Raw genomic sequence first — 22,050 nt, forward strand, 5'->3', positions numbered from 1 at the left:
CTGAGCTGGAATGAGGGCCGCACCTTCCTGCAGACTTGGGGCTGACTTTGATTTCTTAAATGGTTTGGATTTTTTCCAACTTGAAGAAGGTTTCCAATTGGAACCAGATTCTTTGGGGGAAGGATTAGGTTTCTGTTCCTTATTTTGTCGAAAGGAACGAAAACGGTTAGAAGCTTTGGATTTACCCTTAGGTCTTTTATCCTGTGGCAAAAAAACACCCTTCCCCCAGTGACAGTTGAAATAATTGAATCCAACTGAGAACCAAATAACTTATTACCTTGGAAAGAGATAGTAATCTAGACTTAGATACCATGTCAGCATTCCAAGATTTAAGCCACAAAGCTCTCCTAGCTAAAATAGCTAAAGACATAGATTTAACATCAATTTTTATGATATAAAAAATGGCATCACAAATAAAATGATTAGCATGTTGAAGCAAGCGAACAATGCTAGACAAGTCAGTATCCTTTTCCTGTTGCGCTAAACTTTCCAACCAAAAAGTTGATGCAGCTGCAACATCAGCCAAAGAAATTGCAGGCCTAAGCAGATGACCAGAATATAAATAGGCTTTCCTTAGATAGGATTCAAGTTTCCTATTTAAAAGATCTTTAAAGGAAGTACTATCTTCCATAGGAATAGTAGTACGTTTAGCAAGAGTAGAAATAGCCCCATCAACTTTGGGGATCTTTTCCCAAAACTCCAATCTAACTACTGGCAAAGGATATGATTTTTTTAAACCTTGAAGAAGGAATAAAAGAAGTACCAGGCCTATTCCATTCCTTAGAAATCATATGAGAAATAGCATCAGGAACTGGAAAAACCTCAGGAGAAACCACAGGAGGTTTATAAACAGAATTTAAACGTCTACTAGTTTTAACATCAAGAGGACTAGTTTCCTCAATATCCAATGTAATCAACACTTCTTTTAACAAAGAATGAATATACTCCATTTTAAATAATCAAGTAGATTTGTCAGTGTCAATATCTGAGGAAGGATCTTCTGAATCAGATAGATCCTCATCAGAGGAGGATAATTCAGTATGTTGTCGGTTATGTGAAATTTCATCAACTTTATGAGAAGTTTTAAAAGACCTTTTACATTTATTAGAAGGCGGGATGGCAGGCAAAGCCTTCTGAAATGCATCAGCAATACAATCTTTTAAATTAACAGGTATATCTTGTACATTAGATGTTGAAGGAACAACAGGCAATGTACTATGACTGATTGACACATTCTCTGCATGTAAAAGCTTATCATGACAACTATTACATACCACAGCTGGAGATATAATCTCCACAAATTTACAACAAATGCACTTAGCTTTGGTAGAACTGTTATCACAAAGCAGGGTTCCAACAGTGGATTCTGAGACAGGATCAGATTGAGACATCTTGCAAATGTAAGAGAAAAAAACAACATATTAAGAAAAATGATCAATTTCCTTATATGGCAGTTTCAGGAATTGGAAAAAAATGCAAACAGCATAGCCCTCTGATAGAGAAAAAGGCAAGAGGCATATAGGAATGGGGTTTTAAATAATGAGAATATTAGGCGCCAAGTATGACGCACAACACAAACAGAATTTTTTTTGGTGCTATCAACATCCGGAAATGACACACTAACATCATTGAAGATGCAACCATGTGAAAGGAACTTGGCATCAACTAAGATGCCGGAAATGATGAAATTTGCGTTATCGAACGTAACTTTGCGCCAAAAAAATCTTGCGCCAAAAATGACGCAATATACTTTGGCATTTTGCACCCTCGCGAGCCTAAAGAAGTCAATTTGAAAAATACTATACCCCAGGTAAGAAAAAAAAATGTCCTAAAAAATGCTTTTCCCAAATATGAAACTGACAGTCTGCAAAAGGAAATATACATAAACCTGACTCATGGCAAATATAAGTACAATACATATATTTAGAACTTTATATTAATACATAAAGTGCCAAACTATAGCTGAGAGTGTCTTAAGTAATGACAACATACTTACCAAAAGACACACATCCACATATAGCAGATAGCCAAACCAGTACTGAAACAGTTATCAGTAGAGGTAATGGAATATAAGAGTATATCGTCAATCTGAATAAGGGAGGTAGGAGATGAATCTCTACGACCGATAACAGAGAACCTATTAAATAGATCTCCCGTGAGGAAAACCATTGCATTCAATAGGTGATACTCCCTTCACATCCCTCAGACATTTACTTTATTCTGAGCGGAATCGGGCTTCAAAATGCTGAGAAGCGCATATCAACGTAGAATCTAAGGACAAACTTACTTCACCACCTCCATAGGAGGCAAAGTTTGTAAAAACTGAATTGTGGGTGTGGTGAGGGGTGTATTTATAGGCATTTTAAGTTTTGGGAAACTTTGCCCCTCCTGGTAGGATTGTATATCCCATACGGCACTAGCTCATGGACTCTTGCCAATTAGATGAAAGAAATAATATTATGGGGGGAAAATATATATATATATATATATATATATATATATATATATATATATATATATATATATATATATATTTATATACACACAGACACATACAAACACATATGTATATGCAAGTGAGTGCAAGACTATGTTATGTGTGTGTGTATGTAAGTATCATTATTATTTTTATTATCCTTAAAATATGCTAAATATATTGTGTAGTAGCATACAGAAATTGATTTGATAAGTAAAAACAGTTAAGAATACTGATTAGAACACACAGAATAGGATACAAACTAAATTATCTATATGTGCAATAGGTTTTAATTTAGCTATAAAGCGATAGCCTGCGGCTTAGTGTTATCTAAAGTGCTATGTTAATATAGACGGCTTAAGTACTATGAAAAACTAAAGTTTTCTGCAATAATAAACATTCTTTCCAGACTATTAAACATTTACAGATCTACTGATGTTTTAACCAAATAATTTGGTAGTAAACTTTTCTCTAATAATACACATTATTTTCACTCTATTGAACATTTGCAGAGCTTTCATTTGGCAAGCCAATTAATATTACATTTTAATAGTAAAAGGTGCTGCTACATTTACAAAGTCCAAAAGTGCAGAACGTTTTCAGTTTTGTTGTTTAGAAAAACAGGGTTTGCAGTGAGTGTCCTCACCGGATAATAAAGAGACATTAAATCCACACAGTTTTATCAATAATACATTTTAACATGAATATTAAAAGCAAGATTCAAACATTAAAAATTGCATAAAAAATGTTAAAGATATTTATTTGGATTTTGAATGGGAACTGTAAGATTTTGCACAACTCATAGATATATGATAATATATGATTTATTATCTAGTGTCACTTGATTTTTCATAGCGGCTCAGTTTTAACATTGGTAGAGTCAGCCTATCTCTATTATTTAAAGACATGCAATTTGCTTCACAGTCAAACACCTTAACATACACCAGATCACTTTAAAATACTTTTTATACAGTTATTGAAATTATAAACATGTACTTTCTTTCAATATGCAGTGTTCTCCCCAGAACATTTTGCCAGCATTTTTAAGTAGCCAGGGGGCATTTTAAAGTAGCCAGGTGAGGGCAGTGTAATATTTTCTACTATTATATTATTAGCTATCCTAAGCACAAATTAATTGCATAATTTAACAGAAATCTAATTAATGATAATTTATGCAATAAAAATTGATTTATAATAGTGGCTAATTTTAGCTTAATTATTTACATTAATAAATCACCACTTTATTAGCACACCACACCATTATTACCAGTATTTTATATTTTACTCAATTCTATATCTAAGGAATAAAGATAAATTAAAACATAACTTTTATTAAAATCAAAAAAGAAAAAAATGGGAAAGAAAAAACAATAAATTATGTGAGTTGTGTATTTTTTTCTGTGAATTATATACATAAGCTGTACATGTGCGTTCAAAATTTAACTAGGCATCAGAATAATTATTACTGTTTTCTGTAATGGATAGATACAGAGATTAAATATTAAGGGATATTTCCTATTAAGGAAGAATAATCTAGTTCTTCTATAGATTGAAACTAGAATAAGAATAAAGACTAGAATAGAATAAATAGAAGAATAAGCATATTGAGTAGGGATTTTCATTGACTAAATCTTGGTAAGAGATATGGGGAGGGTTAACAAGAGAATTTGTAAATTATATGTACTGTGTGGGAGGAATACCCAAAGATATTACACTAACATTAGTATAATACATAAACATAGTACACTACATGGTTTGAACATTCCTACTTAATAAGTTAGCTGGGAGTTAAATATAATAATTTTAAAAATGCTACAGACAAGCTATTATATTATAACCTCAGGTTCTTTTAGCACACTATGCCCCTTCATGCTAAAGGGGCATAGTGAGTGCTAAAAGAACCTGCACCCTGAGTTGTAAATATAAATGAACAGGCATGGAAGTTATCTAGCTTTTGTTCTATCTCAGGAGTGCTGTTCTCTTTCTCTTTTCACATTTATGTAAATTACTCTTGGGTCTCCCTAAGAGTAATGGGTAAACCAGACGTGGAAATTGTGCACACATGCCCTTAGAGAGATACAACTGCACCTCACTGACGAGGCCCATAGGAGGCCGAAACGATCGTCTGAGGTTGTTGCTTCCCTTGCTCAGAGAAGAATTGCCTGGTATTTTCGCGCTGGACTGTCATTGGGCAGGGTCAGACTGATATGCTGTAGCCTCGTCAGGATATTTTTTCTCTGTGAATAGTGATGGGAAGTTTGGTTCATTTAGATGAATCGGTTCATTTTGGACAGTTCGATTAACTGAACCGATTCATGAAGTGATTCATCATTTCACTTGAGCATGTGATGCAGGGCTGCAGATTCTCTTACTGCCGACTCTCTGCCCGCTGATCCGATGTTTGAATCATGACTCATGATTCAGTGTCTGACAGTTCAGCTCCTCCTGAGTCCTCACATGCAGCGTTGGCTCCTTCACAGATACATACAACACAGTACATAGAACAGAGCATGCTGTATACTCTGTTCTATGTACTGTGTTGTATGTATTTTCCTAAGATATGCATATCTACTAGTACTCTGTATAGCTTATAAATAAATATAAGGGTGAGACCTGCTGCTTCTGTAGGGGTTAATTTAAGGTGCAGTTTGGGGTATATTTGAATCAGTGTACTGTTAACTGACTCCTTTGCAATGAATCATTCAGTTAACAGTACACTGATTCAAATATACCTCTAACTGCACCTTAAATTAACCCTTACAGAAGCAGCAGGTCTCAACCTTATATTTATTTATAAGCCATACAGAGTTTGGGGCTGTTTAAACATTAATACTTTTAAAATACAATTTTATGGAGGAAACTAAGGTCATATTCTATTGTCACTTTTACTAAAGTTAATGAGATAATAGTAATATTTAATCAGACCCAAACTCTGTATGGTTTATAAATATAAGGTTGAGACCTGCTACTTTTGTAAGGGTTAATTTAGGTGCAGTTAGGGGTATCTTTGAATCAGTGTACTGTTAACTGAATGATTCATTGCAAAGGAGTTGGTTAACAGTACACTGATTCGTTTGCAAACAGTTCACTTCTTGAGTCAGTAACAGCACTGGTAATATGATCCTAGAGTGAGGATGTCTGTTTCTGCTATGTGATTCATTGCAAAGGAGGAGTTAGCAGAAGCAGAACTCACTCTAGGATCGTATTACCAGTGCTGCTGCAGACTCAGGAAGTGAACTGTTTGAAACGAATCAGTTCAGTCTGGTGAACTGATTCATACAGTTCACTGAAAAGATCCAGTTCAAATGAACGATTCGTTCATGAACTGGACATCACTATCTGTGAAGGGGCATAGTGTGCTAAAAGAGCGTGCACCCTGAGTTGTAAATATAAATGAACAGGCATGGAAGTTATTCTAGCTTTTGTTCTATCTCAGGAGTGCTGTTCTCTTTCTCTTTTCACATATATATATAAATAGAACGCTGAGTTGTTACATTGTTTTATTTTAAATACTCACAGGTCGCTAGCAAAGCCAACATTACGTCGTTTTATTAGAGCTCAAGGTGTTTCCTGGCAGCCTGCCATTTCATGTGGAAGATTGATATCTTATAACATTACAAGGTACTACAAGCCATTAATTGAGTTTTGCTATGCCGATTCATAACATAAGAATCAGCTGATTATACCACCACTGGAATCACCCTACTTGAGTTAATTTATATATTAATAATTTGATTTCATAATAACCTGGTATATGGTGATCCATGCATAAGTGGACTAACTGTAATGATAATATTCACACAGATATTTACATAGGCAGTTTCTCGATATCACATTAACTTTATATATAATTAGAATTTTATGTGGACTAACATTCTACTGCATAGATGGTTTCTTATGTGGTCATTAGCACAATATATATCATTTTGAAAGCGGAACAGATATTACATACAGTACTATGATACATGTATAGTGAATTGAATACACATCTACAGCTTATGTATATAATTCACAGAAAAAATACACAACTCACATAATTATGTCATTGTTTTTTTCTTTCCCTTTTTTTCTTTTAATAAAAGTTATGTTTTAATGTGTCTTTATTCCTTAGATATAGGATTGAGTAAAATATCAAATAGTGGTAATATTGGTGTGGTGTGCTAATAAGTATATACTTTAGTGGTGATTCCCCAATGTAAATAATGTGTGTCTTTTGGTATACATCACCCACCTTCCATATAGATTAACTCACGAGTTAATCTGTATGGGAGTGCCATACGTTTCTTTCCCCTTTTATTTATTTTTTTACTAATTTTAGCTTAATATTGGCTAAAATTTTTACACCCGCTAAAAAGATCTAGGGGAGAACACTGAGTGTGTATATATATATATGTTCGTAATACTTTATTTTCATATGTCATATGTCTTACATGGGTTTTAATGTAATTTTATTCTAGCCCTAAAACTTTACTTCAGGTATCCAGTCGCTCTAACATTTTGCGATCACATACAGCACATAACTCACAATTTATAATATAAGCGTCATTTAGTGCAGCTGCGCTATCAATAGAAAGTATAGGTTTCATTAAAGAGATGTTAGCTGCGCTAAACATTCTCTGGTAATTCAGTTTAACACTCACTTGTAATACTGGATTTTGCACTATTCAAACCGCAGGCACATGGCTTTGATTGTAACCACATTTTACTCAATACAAGTTTTAATATGGCAGCTGCCCCAAAATCTTTTAAACAGATTGATGTCATCATTAGAATATTTAAACTTGTTTTGCAACTTTTAATACTCTGTTACTGCTTGGCACTGTGCATATTCTCTAACGGAAGACAGTTATAATAAGGGAGCAGACCACAAACCTATTTTGAGAGCGTTGTTTGATATTATAAGATGTAGATATTTGTAATTAGTGGAAGCCTTAAAAAATAAAAGAATCAACAATTATAAAAAAAAATTAAAAAATCTGCCTACCTGATTGTGTTTGACATCATCAGCAGGCGTACCATAGGAATTCCTATACAATGTTGAGGTTCCAGAGTTTTGCGCTAAAATCACATAAGAGGATATTATTCATCAATGTATAATCTAAACAGATTGCACATTTGGCTCTTAAAGGACCAGTCAACACAGTAGATTTGCATAATCAACAAATGCAAGATAACAAGACAATGCAATAGCACTTAGTCTGAACTTCAAATGAGTAGTAGAATTTTTTTCTGACAATTTTAAAAGTTATGTCTTGTTCCACTCCCCCTGTACCATGTGACACCCATCAGCCAATCACAAATGCATACACGTACCATGTGACAGCCATCAGCCATTCACAAATGCATAAACACTTATTCTTGCACATGATCAGTAGGAGCTGGTGACTGAAAAAATTTAAATATATAAAGACTGTGCACATTTAGTTAATGGAAGTAAATTGGAACGTTGTTTAAAATGGCATGCTCTATCTGAATAATGATAGTTTAATTTTGATTGAGTGTCCCTTTAAGCATAATTACCAGGTATAATAATTTAAAACATTAATCAATTAACATATTAAAAACCACACTGGCAATCAGCTTAGCAATATTTAGCTTATTCCTTTTTGCTTGAGCAGCAAAACTAGAGCACCTTTGGTTATGAAGAATATTTGCTTCCTTAGAAAATGAAATGATTTAAGTAGCAAATATAAATCTTCTGTATCGTTTTTGGTCCACAGTGAGAGCGAGAAGACAACTAGACTGCATAAATACATCATTGCTTATAGCTATCCTCTGAAATATTGTATATGCTTAGTGAGATTTATATAGCATATTCAAAGGAAAACAGTTCATTAGAAAAGAAAAAAGGAAATGTGACCTTGTCTTGGAAAGAGTATGAGTAAGAAGAAAAATAGAACAATCAAGTAAATGCTATTTATTTTACAAATATTAAGGTTTCTATGGAATCTTAAAAGCAAAATAAGAGAGCTTTATTTTTTCTTGTCAAAGCACCTGGTTCATGCATAAAGAGACCTATTTAAAGTACATTATTACTGTTTATTTAAAGTACCTCCAATATTAACTGCATTGAATAGATGATAACTGGGGTATAAAGTGCAATAATAGACCTGTAGTCCTACTAATAGTTAGCTCTAATGAGCTTACAATCTAGATACTAAGACGTTTAACTACAATCAAGAATAAAGTACGTACACATTTTAGTCACTTTACCAAAAAATTGCAGCTAGCTTGGTGAATACTACTTCAGAAAGTTTCAGACCAAGCCTAAAATAAGGTTGGACATGTATGTGGTATCATGGTACTGGGCCTTTGGAAAGAAGTTTGAAAAACCCTGCTATACAGTGTCCCGGAAGGCTCACAATACCTTAACACATTTGTTCTCACACAGTAACCTATCTTAAGAGGTTAAATCTTGACACAACGGTGTTGGGAGGTCTGTGCTAAAAGGACTACTAAATAAAAAAGAGAATGCAAAAGCACTTACATTGAATTTGATATGAACAGTAGTATATTTTATGGAAAATGTGAAAGTTAATCCAATTTTTCCTCCACCATATCCTGTGACAGCCATCAACCAATCACAAAATGCATATGCGTATATACTGTTCAATTTTGCAAATGCAAAGTAGGAGTTGGAGCCTCAGAAAGTGTGCATATAAAAGGAATGCATACATTTTGATAATGGAAGTATATTAGAAAGTTTTTGCTTTATATGAATCATGAAACTTTAATTCTGACTTAAGTGTCTCTTTAATTGACATGTTTTGCAATAAAGGTGACAAGAAATAATATGGTAAGGAAATTCAAGTACAGAGGCCACCAACGGATGGATGGTTGTAGTAAGAGCCTAGTGGCTAAAAGACACTTGCTTTGTCCTGAAATAGTAAAACGGAAAAATATGGAGGAGCACAAACTGGGTGGAATGCAAAATAAAAGGTTTATTTAAACCATGCGCCGTAGCGCGGCATGAGAATAGACACAAATACAATTAACAACGGTTCACAAATAAATGTGGTGGAGGGGATAAGCACCCCAGGTTAAACAGGGATTACCATACAAATGGCTGGGACTGAAAATATATCTGGTAAACGCGTTTCAGCGTATAGCCTTACTCATTACCTAAGTCTTGTCCTGAAATAACATGAGTGGGGTTAGCTACTAATTTGTGATTTTTAATCACTAATTATACATTATTAAACATTTACACTTTTAGAAAGTTCAGCCATCATCTGCTGGGGTCACAACACAAACCCTTTAACATTACAATAAGCAAGTACTGACATGAAATAATGATATGATATTACTTTTATCAGTGCTGAAGAAACTCTTGTACTATTTTCCCCTTACATTGATAAAAAACAAGTCTGTTTACTTGCCCTTAAATATTAAATTATTCATTTTAGGGAAATTTTGGCCTAGGGAGGCAGCTTGGGTGGGCATTTCCGTATTCCTGGGTATCCTGCAATGGACAACCATTTTCTATACTTAAAGTGATGGCTAATCAAATTCCATATAAGTCATCTTTGCCATTAAAAAAGTATATATGTGTACCTTTTTTTTTTAATCTATCTCTGAAAAAGGTTAAATTGTTGCGTATATAGTAATGTTTATATTACAATGTTATGCCGTCCCACTGGGATAAACTCTTTTTTTAAATGACAATTCCAATAAACATCCAATCAGTGTGTGTGTCATGTGACATTCCTGAAGGCCAGCCCTTTGAAAGCCCTTAGGAAGCCTATGTAGAGAGTGGGTAGGACATGTCACAGCCTAGTCAAAAGAGCACATGATGGGCGTGAAGGAACAGATGATACCAAGTAGGATTATAATATATATATATATATATATATATATATATATATATATATATATATATATATATATATACACACACACACACACACATGTACACACACATTTTTTGCTTGTACGTTGCAACATTCTTAAAGTCTGAAATTACCATCAGTTTAGGAGGGTTTCATTGAAAAATTCGATAGACTCTAATTAAAAAAAACATTTGTTATAAGCCAATAAAACTGTTTTAAAACAGTAATAGCTTTAAGATGGCAAAAATAAATATTTATTCTAATTTTGTATTTAATTCAATTTGTAGTAAACGTTATATAATTGCATTTATTTGTACCTGTCATTGTGTCTTTTCTGGAAGTATGTTCTCCTTTGTAGGTCGCATTTGAACCAGCTGACTCATAGTCTGTTTTCCTTTCTTTGAGACTAATCATTTCTCGAGGTGAGGCTGGGGCACTTGCTACATAAAAGAAATAAAGAATGCAGAAAGTAAATTATATTACATTACAATGTTTTCCATTATATTTTATAATGTGTAAAACTACTCTTTAAAGCTTTACTTTGTTTAACCTTATCAAGTTAAAGATCAACTTGTTATATTATCCAATACAGACACATATCAAATAAAAACTACATCCTATTGTTATGTTACATAAAATCTGTTTTAAAAAAAAGTTCAAAATAGGCAAGTGCAAAATTTATGTTCGGAAAATCATTTGTCAAATGAATGTCAACTATGGCCGATGGTAGCAACATTCAGCTATTTTCGGCACCAGAAATATTAGTGTTAAAGTGCAACACACAAAGATGGCCTGCATTTTTGGAACAGGGAGATGGAAGAAGATGATTGGTCTGTCCTCCTACTTCAAATTTTTCAAAAACACAAGTGGCTGTCTCAAAACAGTCCGGACACGAGATAGATAGATAGATAGGATAGATAAATATACATAGATTGATAGATAGAATCGATAGAAGATAAATAGATAGATTTGTTAGATATATAATTACCCTGACAAAGTATAATAATTAAACATGCGGTCTGGGACCCATGGTAACTTGGTTGTGTTAAGTAGTACTATTCTTAGCACTTTCAGCCCTGTAACTCCTCCTATCGGGGGAGGTCTATATGGCCTGCATGATTACCCTGACAAAGTATAACAACAAAACATGCGGCGTGGGACCAATGGTAACTAGGTTGCATTAAGTAGTACTATTCTTAGAACTTTAATCCCTGTTACTCCCCCTATGAAGGGAGGTCTATATGGCCTGCATGATTACCCTGACAAAGTATAATAACAAAACATGCGGTCTGGTACCCATGGTAACTAGGTTGTGTTAAGTAGTACTATTCTTAGCACTTTCATCCCTGTAACTCCTCCTATCTGGGGAGGTCTATATGGCCTGCATGATTACCCTGACAAAATATAACAACAAGACATGCTGTCTGGGACACATGGTAACTTGGTTGTGTTAAGTAAAACTTTTCTTAGCAGTTTAATCCCTCTTACTCCCCCTTTCGGTGAAGGTCTATATGGCCTTCATGATTACCCTGACAAAGTATAACAACAAAACATGCGGTGTGGGACCCATGGTAACTAGGTTGTGTTAAGTAGTACTATTCTTAGAACTGTAATCCCTGTTACTCCCCCTATCAAGGGAGGTCTATATGGCCTGCATGATTACCCTGACAAAGTATAATAACAAAACATGCGGTCTGGGACCCATGGTAACTAGGTTGTGTTAAGTAGTACTATTCTTAGCACTTTAATCCCTGTTACTCCCCCTATCGGGGGAGCTCTATATGCGTGCCTGATTATCCTGGCAAAATATAACAACAAGACATGCGGTCTGGGATTGGAACCACTGTTAACTAGGTTGTGTTAAATTTTACTATTCTTAGCACTTTAATCCCTGTTATTCCCCCTATCGGGGGAGGTCTATATGGCCTGCCTGATTATCCTGAAAAAATCTAACAAGACATGCGGTCTGGGAATCACTGTTAATGTTAACTAGGTTGTGTTAAGTTGTACTATTCTTAGCACTTTAATCCCTGTTACTCCCCCAATCAAGGGAGGTCTATATGGCCTGCATGATTAACCTGACAAAGTATAACAACAAAACATGCGTTCTGGGATCCATGGTAACTATGTTGTGTTAAGTAGTACTATTCTTAGCATTTTCATCCCTGTAACTCCCCCTATCGAGGGAGGTCTATATGGCCTGCATGATTACCCTGACAAAGTATAACAACCAAACATGCAGTCTGGGACCTATGGTGGTACTGGTATAACTAGGTTTTTTTAAGTATTACTATTCTTCGCAGTTTAATCCCTGTGATTGGTCTGTCCTCCTACTTCAAATTTGTCAAAAACACAAGTGGCTCTCTCAAAACAGTCCGAACAGAAGATAGATAGGATAGATAGATATACATAGATTGATAGTTAGATAGAATTGATAGAAGATAAATAGATACATTTGTTAGATATATAACTACCCTGACAAAGTATAATAATTAAACATGCGGTCTAGGACCCATGGTAACTAGGTTGTGTAAAGTAGTACTATTCTTAGCACTTTCATCCCTGTAACTCCTCCTATTGGGGGAGGTCTAAATGGCCTGCATGATTACCATGACAAAGTATAACAACAAGACACGCGGTCTTGGACCCATGGTAACTAGGTTGTGTTAAGTAGTACTTTTCTAAGCACTTTAATCCCTGTTACTCCCCCTATTGGGGGAGGTCTATATGGCCTGCATGATTACCTTACCAAAATATAACAATAAGACATGCGGTCTGGGAACTAGTGTTAACTAGGTTGTGATAAATTGTACTATTCTTAGCACTTTAATCCCTGTTACTCCCCCTATCAAGGGAGGTCTATATGGCCTGCATGATTACCCTGACAAAGTATAACAACCAAACATGCGGTCTGGGACCCATGGTGGTTCTGGTATAACTAGGTTTTCTTAAGTATTACTATTCTTAGCAGTTTAATCCCTGTGATTGGTCTGTCCTCCTACTTCAAATTTGTCAAAAACACAATTGGCTGTCTCAAAACAGTCCGGACACAAGATAGATAGATAGGACAGATAGATATACATAGATTGATAGTTAGATAGAATCGATAGAAGATAAATAGATAGATTTGTTAGATATATAATTACCCTGACAAAGTATAATAATTAAACATGCGGTCTGGAACCCATGGTAACTAGGTTGTGCTAAGTAGTACTTTTCTTAGCACTTTAATCCCTGTTACTCCCCCTATCGGGGGAGGTCTATATGGCCTGCATGATTACCTTACCAAAATATAACAATAAGACATGGTGTCTGGGAACCAGTGTTAACTAGGTTGTGTTAACTTGTACTATTCTTAGAACTTTAATCCCTGTTACTACCCCTATCGGGGGAGGTCTATATGGCCTGCCTGATTACCCTGTCAAAATATGATAATAAGACATGCGGTCTGGGACCCATGGTAACTAGGTTGTGTTTTAAGTAGTACTATTCTTAGCACTTTAATCCCTGTAACTCCCCCTACCGGGGGAGGTCTATACGGCCTGCATGATTACCCTTACAAAATATAATAATAAGACATATGCTCTGGGACCCATGGTAAGGTTGTGTTAAGTAGTACTGTTCTTAGTATTTTAATACCTGTTACTCACCCTATCGGGGGAAGTCTATATTGCCTGCATGATTACCCTTACAAAATATAATAATAAGACATATGCTCCGGGACCCATGGTAAGGTTGTGTTAAGTAGTACTGTTCTTAGCATTTTAATACCTGTTACTCACCCTATCGGGGGAGGTCTATATGGCCTGCATGATTACCCTTACAAAATATAATAATAAGACATATGCTCTGGGACCCATGGTAAGGTTGTGTTAAGTAGTACTGTTCTTAGCATTTTAATACCTGTTACTCCCCCTATCGGGGGAGGTCTATATGGCCTGCCTGATTACCCTTACAAAATATAATAACAAGACATGCGGTCTGGGACCCGTGGTAACTAGGTTGTGTTAAGTAGTACTGTTCTTATTAGTTTAATACCTGTTACAACACCTAATGGTGGGAGGTCTATATGGCCTGCATGATTAGCCGCACCAAACAAAAAAACAAGACATGCGGTCTTGGACTAAGACCCATGGCTAACTCGGTTGTGTAAAGTAGTACTATTCTAAGCACTTTCATCCCTGTTACTTCCAGGCTTCTCGGGGGAGGTCTACATGGCCATCATGATTACCCTCACCAAAATATAACAACAAGATGTGCAGTCAGGGAACCATGATAAGGTTACTTCCTTTTGCACAATCAAGTATACCAGTTGCAGACAGAGGTTCTGTTCCTGCATTATGGCTGCATCTCTCCCTAAAAGAGGCATCCGTTACAGAGTCTGTGGGCATGTATGCAAAGAGCTGTCCTGCCTAAAAGGAGCAGCAAGGCAGTACAGGTCATTCTCCTTCAACCGTTTTATACAATGGCCCACGACCCTCAACAGCCACAACAGCATGAAACACCACATATGCCATCCTTTTGCACAATAGAGTACAGGTATGGCATTGATTTTAGGAACACAGAGATAATTTTTAGGAACCGTGAAATTGAACAAAAAACCATGCTTGGACACCCAGTACAGTATAGGTCATTCTCCTTCTTCCTTTTTATAAGAGGGTCCACCAGGACCCTCAACAGAATAACAGCAGGAAAGAGGACATATGGCATCCTTTTGAACAATAGAGTACAGGTACGGCATTGATTTTAGAAACCCGGAGATAATTTTTAGGAACCGGGAAATTGAACAAAAAAAAAATGATTGGACACCTAGTACACTTCGTTCTCCTTCAGCCTTTTTATAAGAGGGTCCAGGACCCTCAACAGAAACAACAGCAGGAAAGAGGACATATGGCATCCTTTTGAACAATAGAGTACAGGTACGGCATTGATTTTAGAAACCCGGAGATAATTTTTAGGAACCGGGAAATTGAACAAAAAAAATGATTGGACACCCAGTACAATTCGTTCTCCTTCAGCCTTTTTATAAGAGGGTCTAGGACCCTCAACAGAAACAACAGCAGGAAACAGGACATATGCCATCCTTTTGAAAAATAGAGTACAGGTACGGCATTGATTTTAGAAACCCGGAGATAATTTTTAGGAACCGGGAAATTGAACAAAAAAACCATGCTTAGACACCCAGTACAGTACAAGTCGTTCTCCTTCAGCCTTTTTATAAGAGGGTCCAGGACCCTCAACAGAAACAACAGCAGGAAACACCACATATGCCATCCTTTTGCACAATAGAGTACAGGTATGGCATCCATTTTAGAAACTCTGAGATAATTTTTAGGAACCGGGAGATGGAAAAAGATGCTTGGACAACCAGTACACTTTGTTCTCCTTCAGCCTTTTTAGACGAGGGTCCCGGACCCTCAACAGAAACAACAGCATGAAACACCACATATGCCACCCTTTTGCAAAATCGAGTACAGGTATGGCATTGATTTGAGGAACCCAGAGATAATTTAGAGGAACCGGGAATATTGGACAAAAAATGTGCTTGGACACCCAGTACAGGTCGTTCTCCTTCAGCCTTTTTATACAATGGCCCACAACCCAAAACAGGCACAACAGCATGAAACACCACATATGCCATCCTTTTACACAATCGAGTACAGGTATGGCATTGATTTGAGGAACCCGTAGATAATTTAGAGGAACCGGGAATATTGAACAAAAAACGTGCTTGGACACCCAGTACAGGTCGTTCTCCTTCAGCCTTTTTATAAGATGGCGCACGACCCTCAACAGGCACAACAGCATGAAACACCACAAATGCCATCCTTTTGCACAATAGACTACAAGTATGGCATAGATGGAACCCGGAGATAATTTAGAGGAACCAAGAGACAGATAAAGATGCTTGGTCGGTCCTCCTCCTTCAAATTTGGGGCACTGCGCGTGCAATCTACTGTGCCACCAGATATGAGTGGTGTGTTAAGTAGCACTATTCTTAACAGTTTAATCACTGTTATGTGTGGGGTTTTTTGCTTTGAGTTTTGTAGCCACAGTGCAGCAGCAGAGGCCAGCAAAATTAGGCATGTACAAATGCATGAAAAATTCGGTATTGTTGCAGCCACTGCTGTAGCAGCGGCCAGAAAAATTGATGTTTGTAAAACAGTTAGAAAGTGCCCTTAAATCTTACGGCTTGAACACTAGTTGTTGGCGGATAAGTCACGCAAGTCATCCTGCATTATAAGAAAAAAAAAGCCAGCGTGTGTGCCATTTGTAGCCTAAGGCAGCTCATCTCATCATCAGGCCTTTTTTACTCAAATGTATCGCCCAATGTCAGTCCCTTCGGGATCCATCCCTCATTCATTTTAATAAAGGTGAGATAGTCAAGACTTTTTTGACCTAGGCGACTTCTCTTCTCAGTGACAAAACCTCCTGCTGCACTGAAGGTCCTTTCGGACAGGACACTTGAAGCGGGGCAGGCCAGAAGTTCAATTGCAAATTGGGATAGCTCAGGCCACAGGTCAAGCCTGCACACCCAGTAGTCAAGGGGTCCATCACTCCTCAGAGTGTCGAGATCCGCAGTTAATGCTAGGTAGTCTGCTACCTGTCGGTTGAGTCTTTCTCTGAGGCTGGATCCCGAAAGGCTCTGGCGATGCATAGGAGTTAAAAAGGTCCGCATGTCCTCCATCAAAAAGACGCCAGGAAAGCGTCCTGTCCTTGCCGCCGTGGTCGTGGGAGGAGGAGGAGGATTACTTTCATCTCTTCCCTGTTAGATTACCGTTGTGCTGTGACATCACCCTTATAAGCTGTGTAAAGCATAGTTTTTAATTTATTTTTAAAATGCTCCATCCTTAATGACTTGTGGGAATTTGGTAACATTTCAGGCACTTTATGCTTATACCGGGGGTCTAGTAGCGTGGACACCCAGTACAGGTCGTTCTCCTTCAGCTTTTTAATACGAGGGTCCCTCAACAGGCACGACAGCATGAAAGACCCCATTTGCACAAGGTTGGATGCCGAGCTAATCATGTCCCGTTCCTCGTCCTCACTGATCTCACTGAGGGTATCTTCTTCCCCACAGCCACGTACAATACCACGGGTACCAGAGAGGTGACAACAACGAGCACCCTGGGATGCCTGTTGTGCTTGGTCTTGGGTTAAGAGTTCAGACAAGCCAGCTGTCAGATGCCGAGCAAGGGGGTGACTTTGAGAAATTGGCTTCTTATGCTCAAACATGTCCTTGACAGACACCTGACTGTGGGCAGATGACCAGGAACTGCTACGTAAGAGAGACTCAGTGGAGGATGGTTGAGAGTGGGCAAGGAGGACAGTAGTGGTTGATGTGGCTGAATATGCTGGAGCAGGAGGAGGAGGGCGGCTTTGAGTTTGTGTGCTGCTTCTACTCATGTGTTCTTCCCATCGGTGTTTGTGATGTGAGACCATGTGCCTTCGCAAAGCAGTTGTACCTAGGTGGGTGTTGGATTTCCCACGACTCAGTTTCTTTTGGCACAGGTTGCAAATGGCATCGCTGTTGTCAGAGGCAGACGCACAAAAAAAATGCCACACTGCTGAGCTCTGCGATGACGGCATTCTGGTGGTGACAACAGCATGCGTTGATGGTCGTCTGCGTGCTGTCTGGCTGACCCCAGGTGCCGATGCATGCTGTCTGACTGTGCCACTAGCTCCTTGCAACGACCTCCACCTGCTTCCAACTCGTCTCCTCCTCTCTGTGTCCCCATCTGAACTTTCCCCCTCTTCTTCTTCTCTTCTAGCAGGCACCCACGTGACATCCACCGACACATCATCATCAACCGCTTCACTTGTATCTGACACATCAAGAAAGGAAGCTGCAGCGGGTACAACATCATCATCATCACACCGTACCTCCATGTCTGTAATGCTGCCTGACTGAGACATATCACTGTTATCTACATCCTCTGTCAATGATGGTTGCGCATCACTCATTTCTTCCAACTGATGTGTCAATAACTCCTGTGACAGATCAAGTGAAGCGGCTGTGGTGCTAGTGTTAGTGGTGGCGACAGGCAGGCGAGTGGCACTGTTAGAACAAATATGATTGGTGGCACTAGTTGGAAACGGCAAGTGGGCCTGGCACACACGCTGGCAGGCAGGCAACTGCAATTCAATGGCACTAGGAGACTTATGATTCACAGTCCAAAAAGTTATGATTTAAAATATTTTCAATACTGTTACAACAAATGTGATTGGTGGCAGTAGTTGGCTAGTGGGCCTGGCACACACGCTGGCAGGCAGGAGGGAACTGTAATTCAATGGCACTAGCAGACTGATGATTCACAGTCTAAGACTTTTTTATTTTAAATATTTACAATACTGTTACAACTAATATGATTGGTGTAACTAGTTGGCAAGTGGGCCTGGCACACACGCTGGCAGGCAGGCAACTGCAATTCAATGGCACTAGGAGACTGAAGCTTCACAGTCAAAAAAGTTATGATTTAAAATATTTACTATACTGTTACAACAAATATGATTGGTGGCAGTAGGTGGCTAGTGGGCCTGGCACACACGCTGGCAGGCAGGCAACTGCAATTCAATGGCACTAGGAGACTGATGATTCACAGTCAAAAAAGTTATGATTTAAAATATTTTCAATACTGTTACAACAAATATGATTGGTGGCAGTAGTTGGCTAGTGGGCCTGGCACACATGCTGTGTCACACTATATGATGTGGGCCAGAAACACACATGATGGAAAAAGAAATTAGATTACACTAGCAAAATTATTTAAAATTTTTTTTTTTTACTTTAAAATAATGTAAAGCAGATATGAGTCGTGGCTGGTAGGTAGGGCAGCAATTAACCACACCACAGTATGCTGTGTAAGTCAGAAACACACAGGCCTGATAGAAAATGAAATTAGATTACAATAGCAAAATAATTTTTTTTTTTAACTTTAAAATAATGTTCAGCAGATATGAGTGGTGGCACTGGCTGGCTGCTATGTAGGGCAGCAATTAACCACAGTATGCTCTGTAAGTCAGAAACACACAGGCCTGATAGAAAATAAAATTAGATTACACTAGCAAAATGATTTAAATGTTTTTTTTATTATTTTAAAAAAGGTTAAGCACATATGAGTCGTGGCTGCTAGCCTAGGTAGGTCAGCAATTAACCACAGTATGCTCTGTAAGTCAGAAACACACAGGCCTGATAGAAAATAAAATAAGATTACACTAGCAAAATGATTTAAAGGTTTTTTTTTTAATTTAAAAAAAGGTTAAGCACATATGAGTTGTGGCTGCTAGCCTAGGTAGGGCAGCAATTAACCACAGTATGCTCTGTAAGTCAGAAACACACAGGCCTGATAGAAAATAAAATTAGATTACACTAGCAAAATGATTTAAAGGTTTTTTTTTTTTATTTAAAAAAAGGTTAAGCACATATGAGTTGTGGCTGCTTGCCTAGGTAGGGCAGCAATTAACCACAGTATGCTCTGTAAGTCAGAAACACACAGGCCTGATAGAAAATAAAATTAGATTACACTAGCAAAATGATTTAAAGGTTTTTTTTTTAATTTAAAAAAAGGTTAAGCACATATGAGTCGTGGCTGCTAGCCTAGGTAGGGCAGCAATTAACCACAGTATGCTCTGTAAGTCAGAAACACACAGGCCTGATAGAAAATGAAAATAAATTACACTTGCAAAATAATTTCAGATTTTTGTTGGTTAAATTTAAACTAATGTTAAGCAGATATCAGTGGTGGCACTAATCACAGTATATGCTGTGAGCCTCACACACAGGCTGAAAGCCAGGCAAATGCAAATAAAAATACAAAGAAAAAAAACAAAAAACGACTGAAGTTATAGCCCTAAAAAGGGCTTTTTGGGGTGCTGTCCTTGCAGCAGAGTTGAGATGAGTCCTTCAGGACTGCAGTGGACACTAAATACACTATCCTAGCTATCTATTTCCCTATTATGTCAGCAGCAGCAACACTAAAGCTCCTCTCACTAAGAAAGCAAGATTGTAATGAGTCTAAAATGGCTGCTGCCAAGGAGCTGGGAGGGTCTGTGAGGGAGTGTCTGCTGCTGATTGGCTCTAATGAAGGCTGTGACATACAGGGTCAAAGTTTCCTCAATGATGAGACATAGGGGGCGGATCGAACATCGCATATGTTCGCTCGCAGCGGTGAACGCGAACAAGCTATGTTCGCAGGGAACCGTTCACGGGCGAACAGTTCGGGACATCACTATGAACTAATACTGATTGTGCTCAAAGGCAGGGCATTCCTCCCCTTCTGTATAACTCAATTATTGCACCTACAACTGTTATTTACCCCTACTGTACTTGTTTATTTATTACTGTATCCCTGTAATGTTTTTTATTCTTTGTATAGCGCTGTGTAATCTGCTGGCGCTTTATAAATAAATAATAATAATAATAGTATACAAAATTGTTTTGGAAGTATCTACCATATCCTTTCCTTTGATTTCATGCCAGAAATAAAACTTAATAATTACTCAGGAAGAAAAACTTACTAGAATACACATTAAAGGGACAGTCAACCATAGAATTGTTATTGTTTTAAAAGATAGATAATCCCTTTATTACTCATTCCCCAGTTTTGCACCACCAACACAGTTATATTAATGTACTTTTTACCTTTGTGATTACCTTGTATCTAGGAACCTTCTTCCAGCCCCCTGATCACATGACTGTGACTGTTTATTATCTATTGTCTTAAATTTAGCATTGTATTGTGCTAGATCTTAAATAACTTTCTGTGCCTGAACACAGTGTTATCTATATGGCCCACGTGTACTTTCTGTCTCTTTGTGTTGAAAAGAGATTTAAAAAGCATGTGATAAGAGGCAGCCCTCAAAGGCTTAGAAATTAGCATATGAGCCTACCTATGTTTAGTTTAAACTAAGAATACCAAGAGAAAAAAGCACATTTGATGATAAAAGTAAATTGGAAAGTCAATTAAAATTAAAAGTCCTATCTGAATAATGAAAGTTTAATTTATACTTGACAGTCCCTTTAAAGTGACACTGAACCCAATTTTTTTATTTTGTGATTCAGATAGAGCATTAAATTTTAAGCAACTTTCTAATTTACTTCTATTATCAAATTTTCTTCATTCTCTTGGTATCTTTATTTGAAATGCAAGAATGTAAGTTTAGATCATTTTTGGTGAACAACCTGGGTTGTTCTTGCTGATTGGTGAATAAATTCATCCACCAATAAAAAAGTGCTGTCCAGAGTCTGAACTAATAAAAAGGCTTAGATGCCTTCTTTTTCAAATAAAGATAGCAAGAGAACAAAGAAAAAATGATAATAGGAGTAAATTAGAAAGTTGCTTAAAATTGCATGCTCTATCTGAATCACGAAAGAAAAAAAATTGGGTTCAGTGTCCCTTTAATAACAGTGACAAGTCAAGTATCAGACATCAACATACAGATATCTTTTTTACCATTCTTTCACATTTTTAGCCAATTTTAAATGGATATACTTCTTTGACAAAGCTGTTTGTAAAACTATTATATGCAGAACTTTTAGAGAGGAATATTACGGCTAGATTTAGAGTTTTGTCGGTAACGACCCGCGTAGCTAACGCTGTCTTTTTTTCCCCCGCACCTTTTAAATACCGCTGGTATTGAGAGTTCACAGAATGGCTGCGTTAGGCTCCAAAAAAGGAGCGTAGAGCATAATTTACCGCCACTGCAACTCTCAATACCAGCGGTGCTTACGGACGCGGCCAGCTT

The 22,050-nt window shown here is 37.3% G+C and overlaps 1 protein-coding gene across 1 annotated transcript in view; it reads right to left on the bottom strand.

The window, feature by feature from the left end:
• Window positions 1-22,050, bottom strand: part of CTNND2 (catenin delta 2) — a 1,648,910-nt gene that overhangs the window by 4,215 nt on the left and 1,622,645 nt on the right. Inside the window, exons 19-20 of the mRNA XM_053714511.1 lie at window positions 10,623-10,745; window positions 7,461-7,534 (exon numbers count right to left, since the gene is read on the bottom strand). Coding sequence (XP_053570486.1) covers window positions 7,461-7,534; window positions 10,623-10,745 — 197 coding nt within the window. The remainder of the gene's footprint in view (window positions 1-7,460; window positions 7,535-10,622; window positions 10,746-22,050) is intronic.

The sequence above is a fragment of the Bombina bombina genome, chromosome 5 (genome assembly GCF_027579735.1).
Source record: "Bombina bombina isolate aBomBom1 chromosome 5, aBomBom1.pri, whole genome shotgun sequence".
In the NCBI taxonomy this organism is placed as follows: Eukaryota; Metazoa; Chordata; class Amphibia; order Anura; family Bombinatoridae; genus Bombina; species Bombina bombina.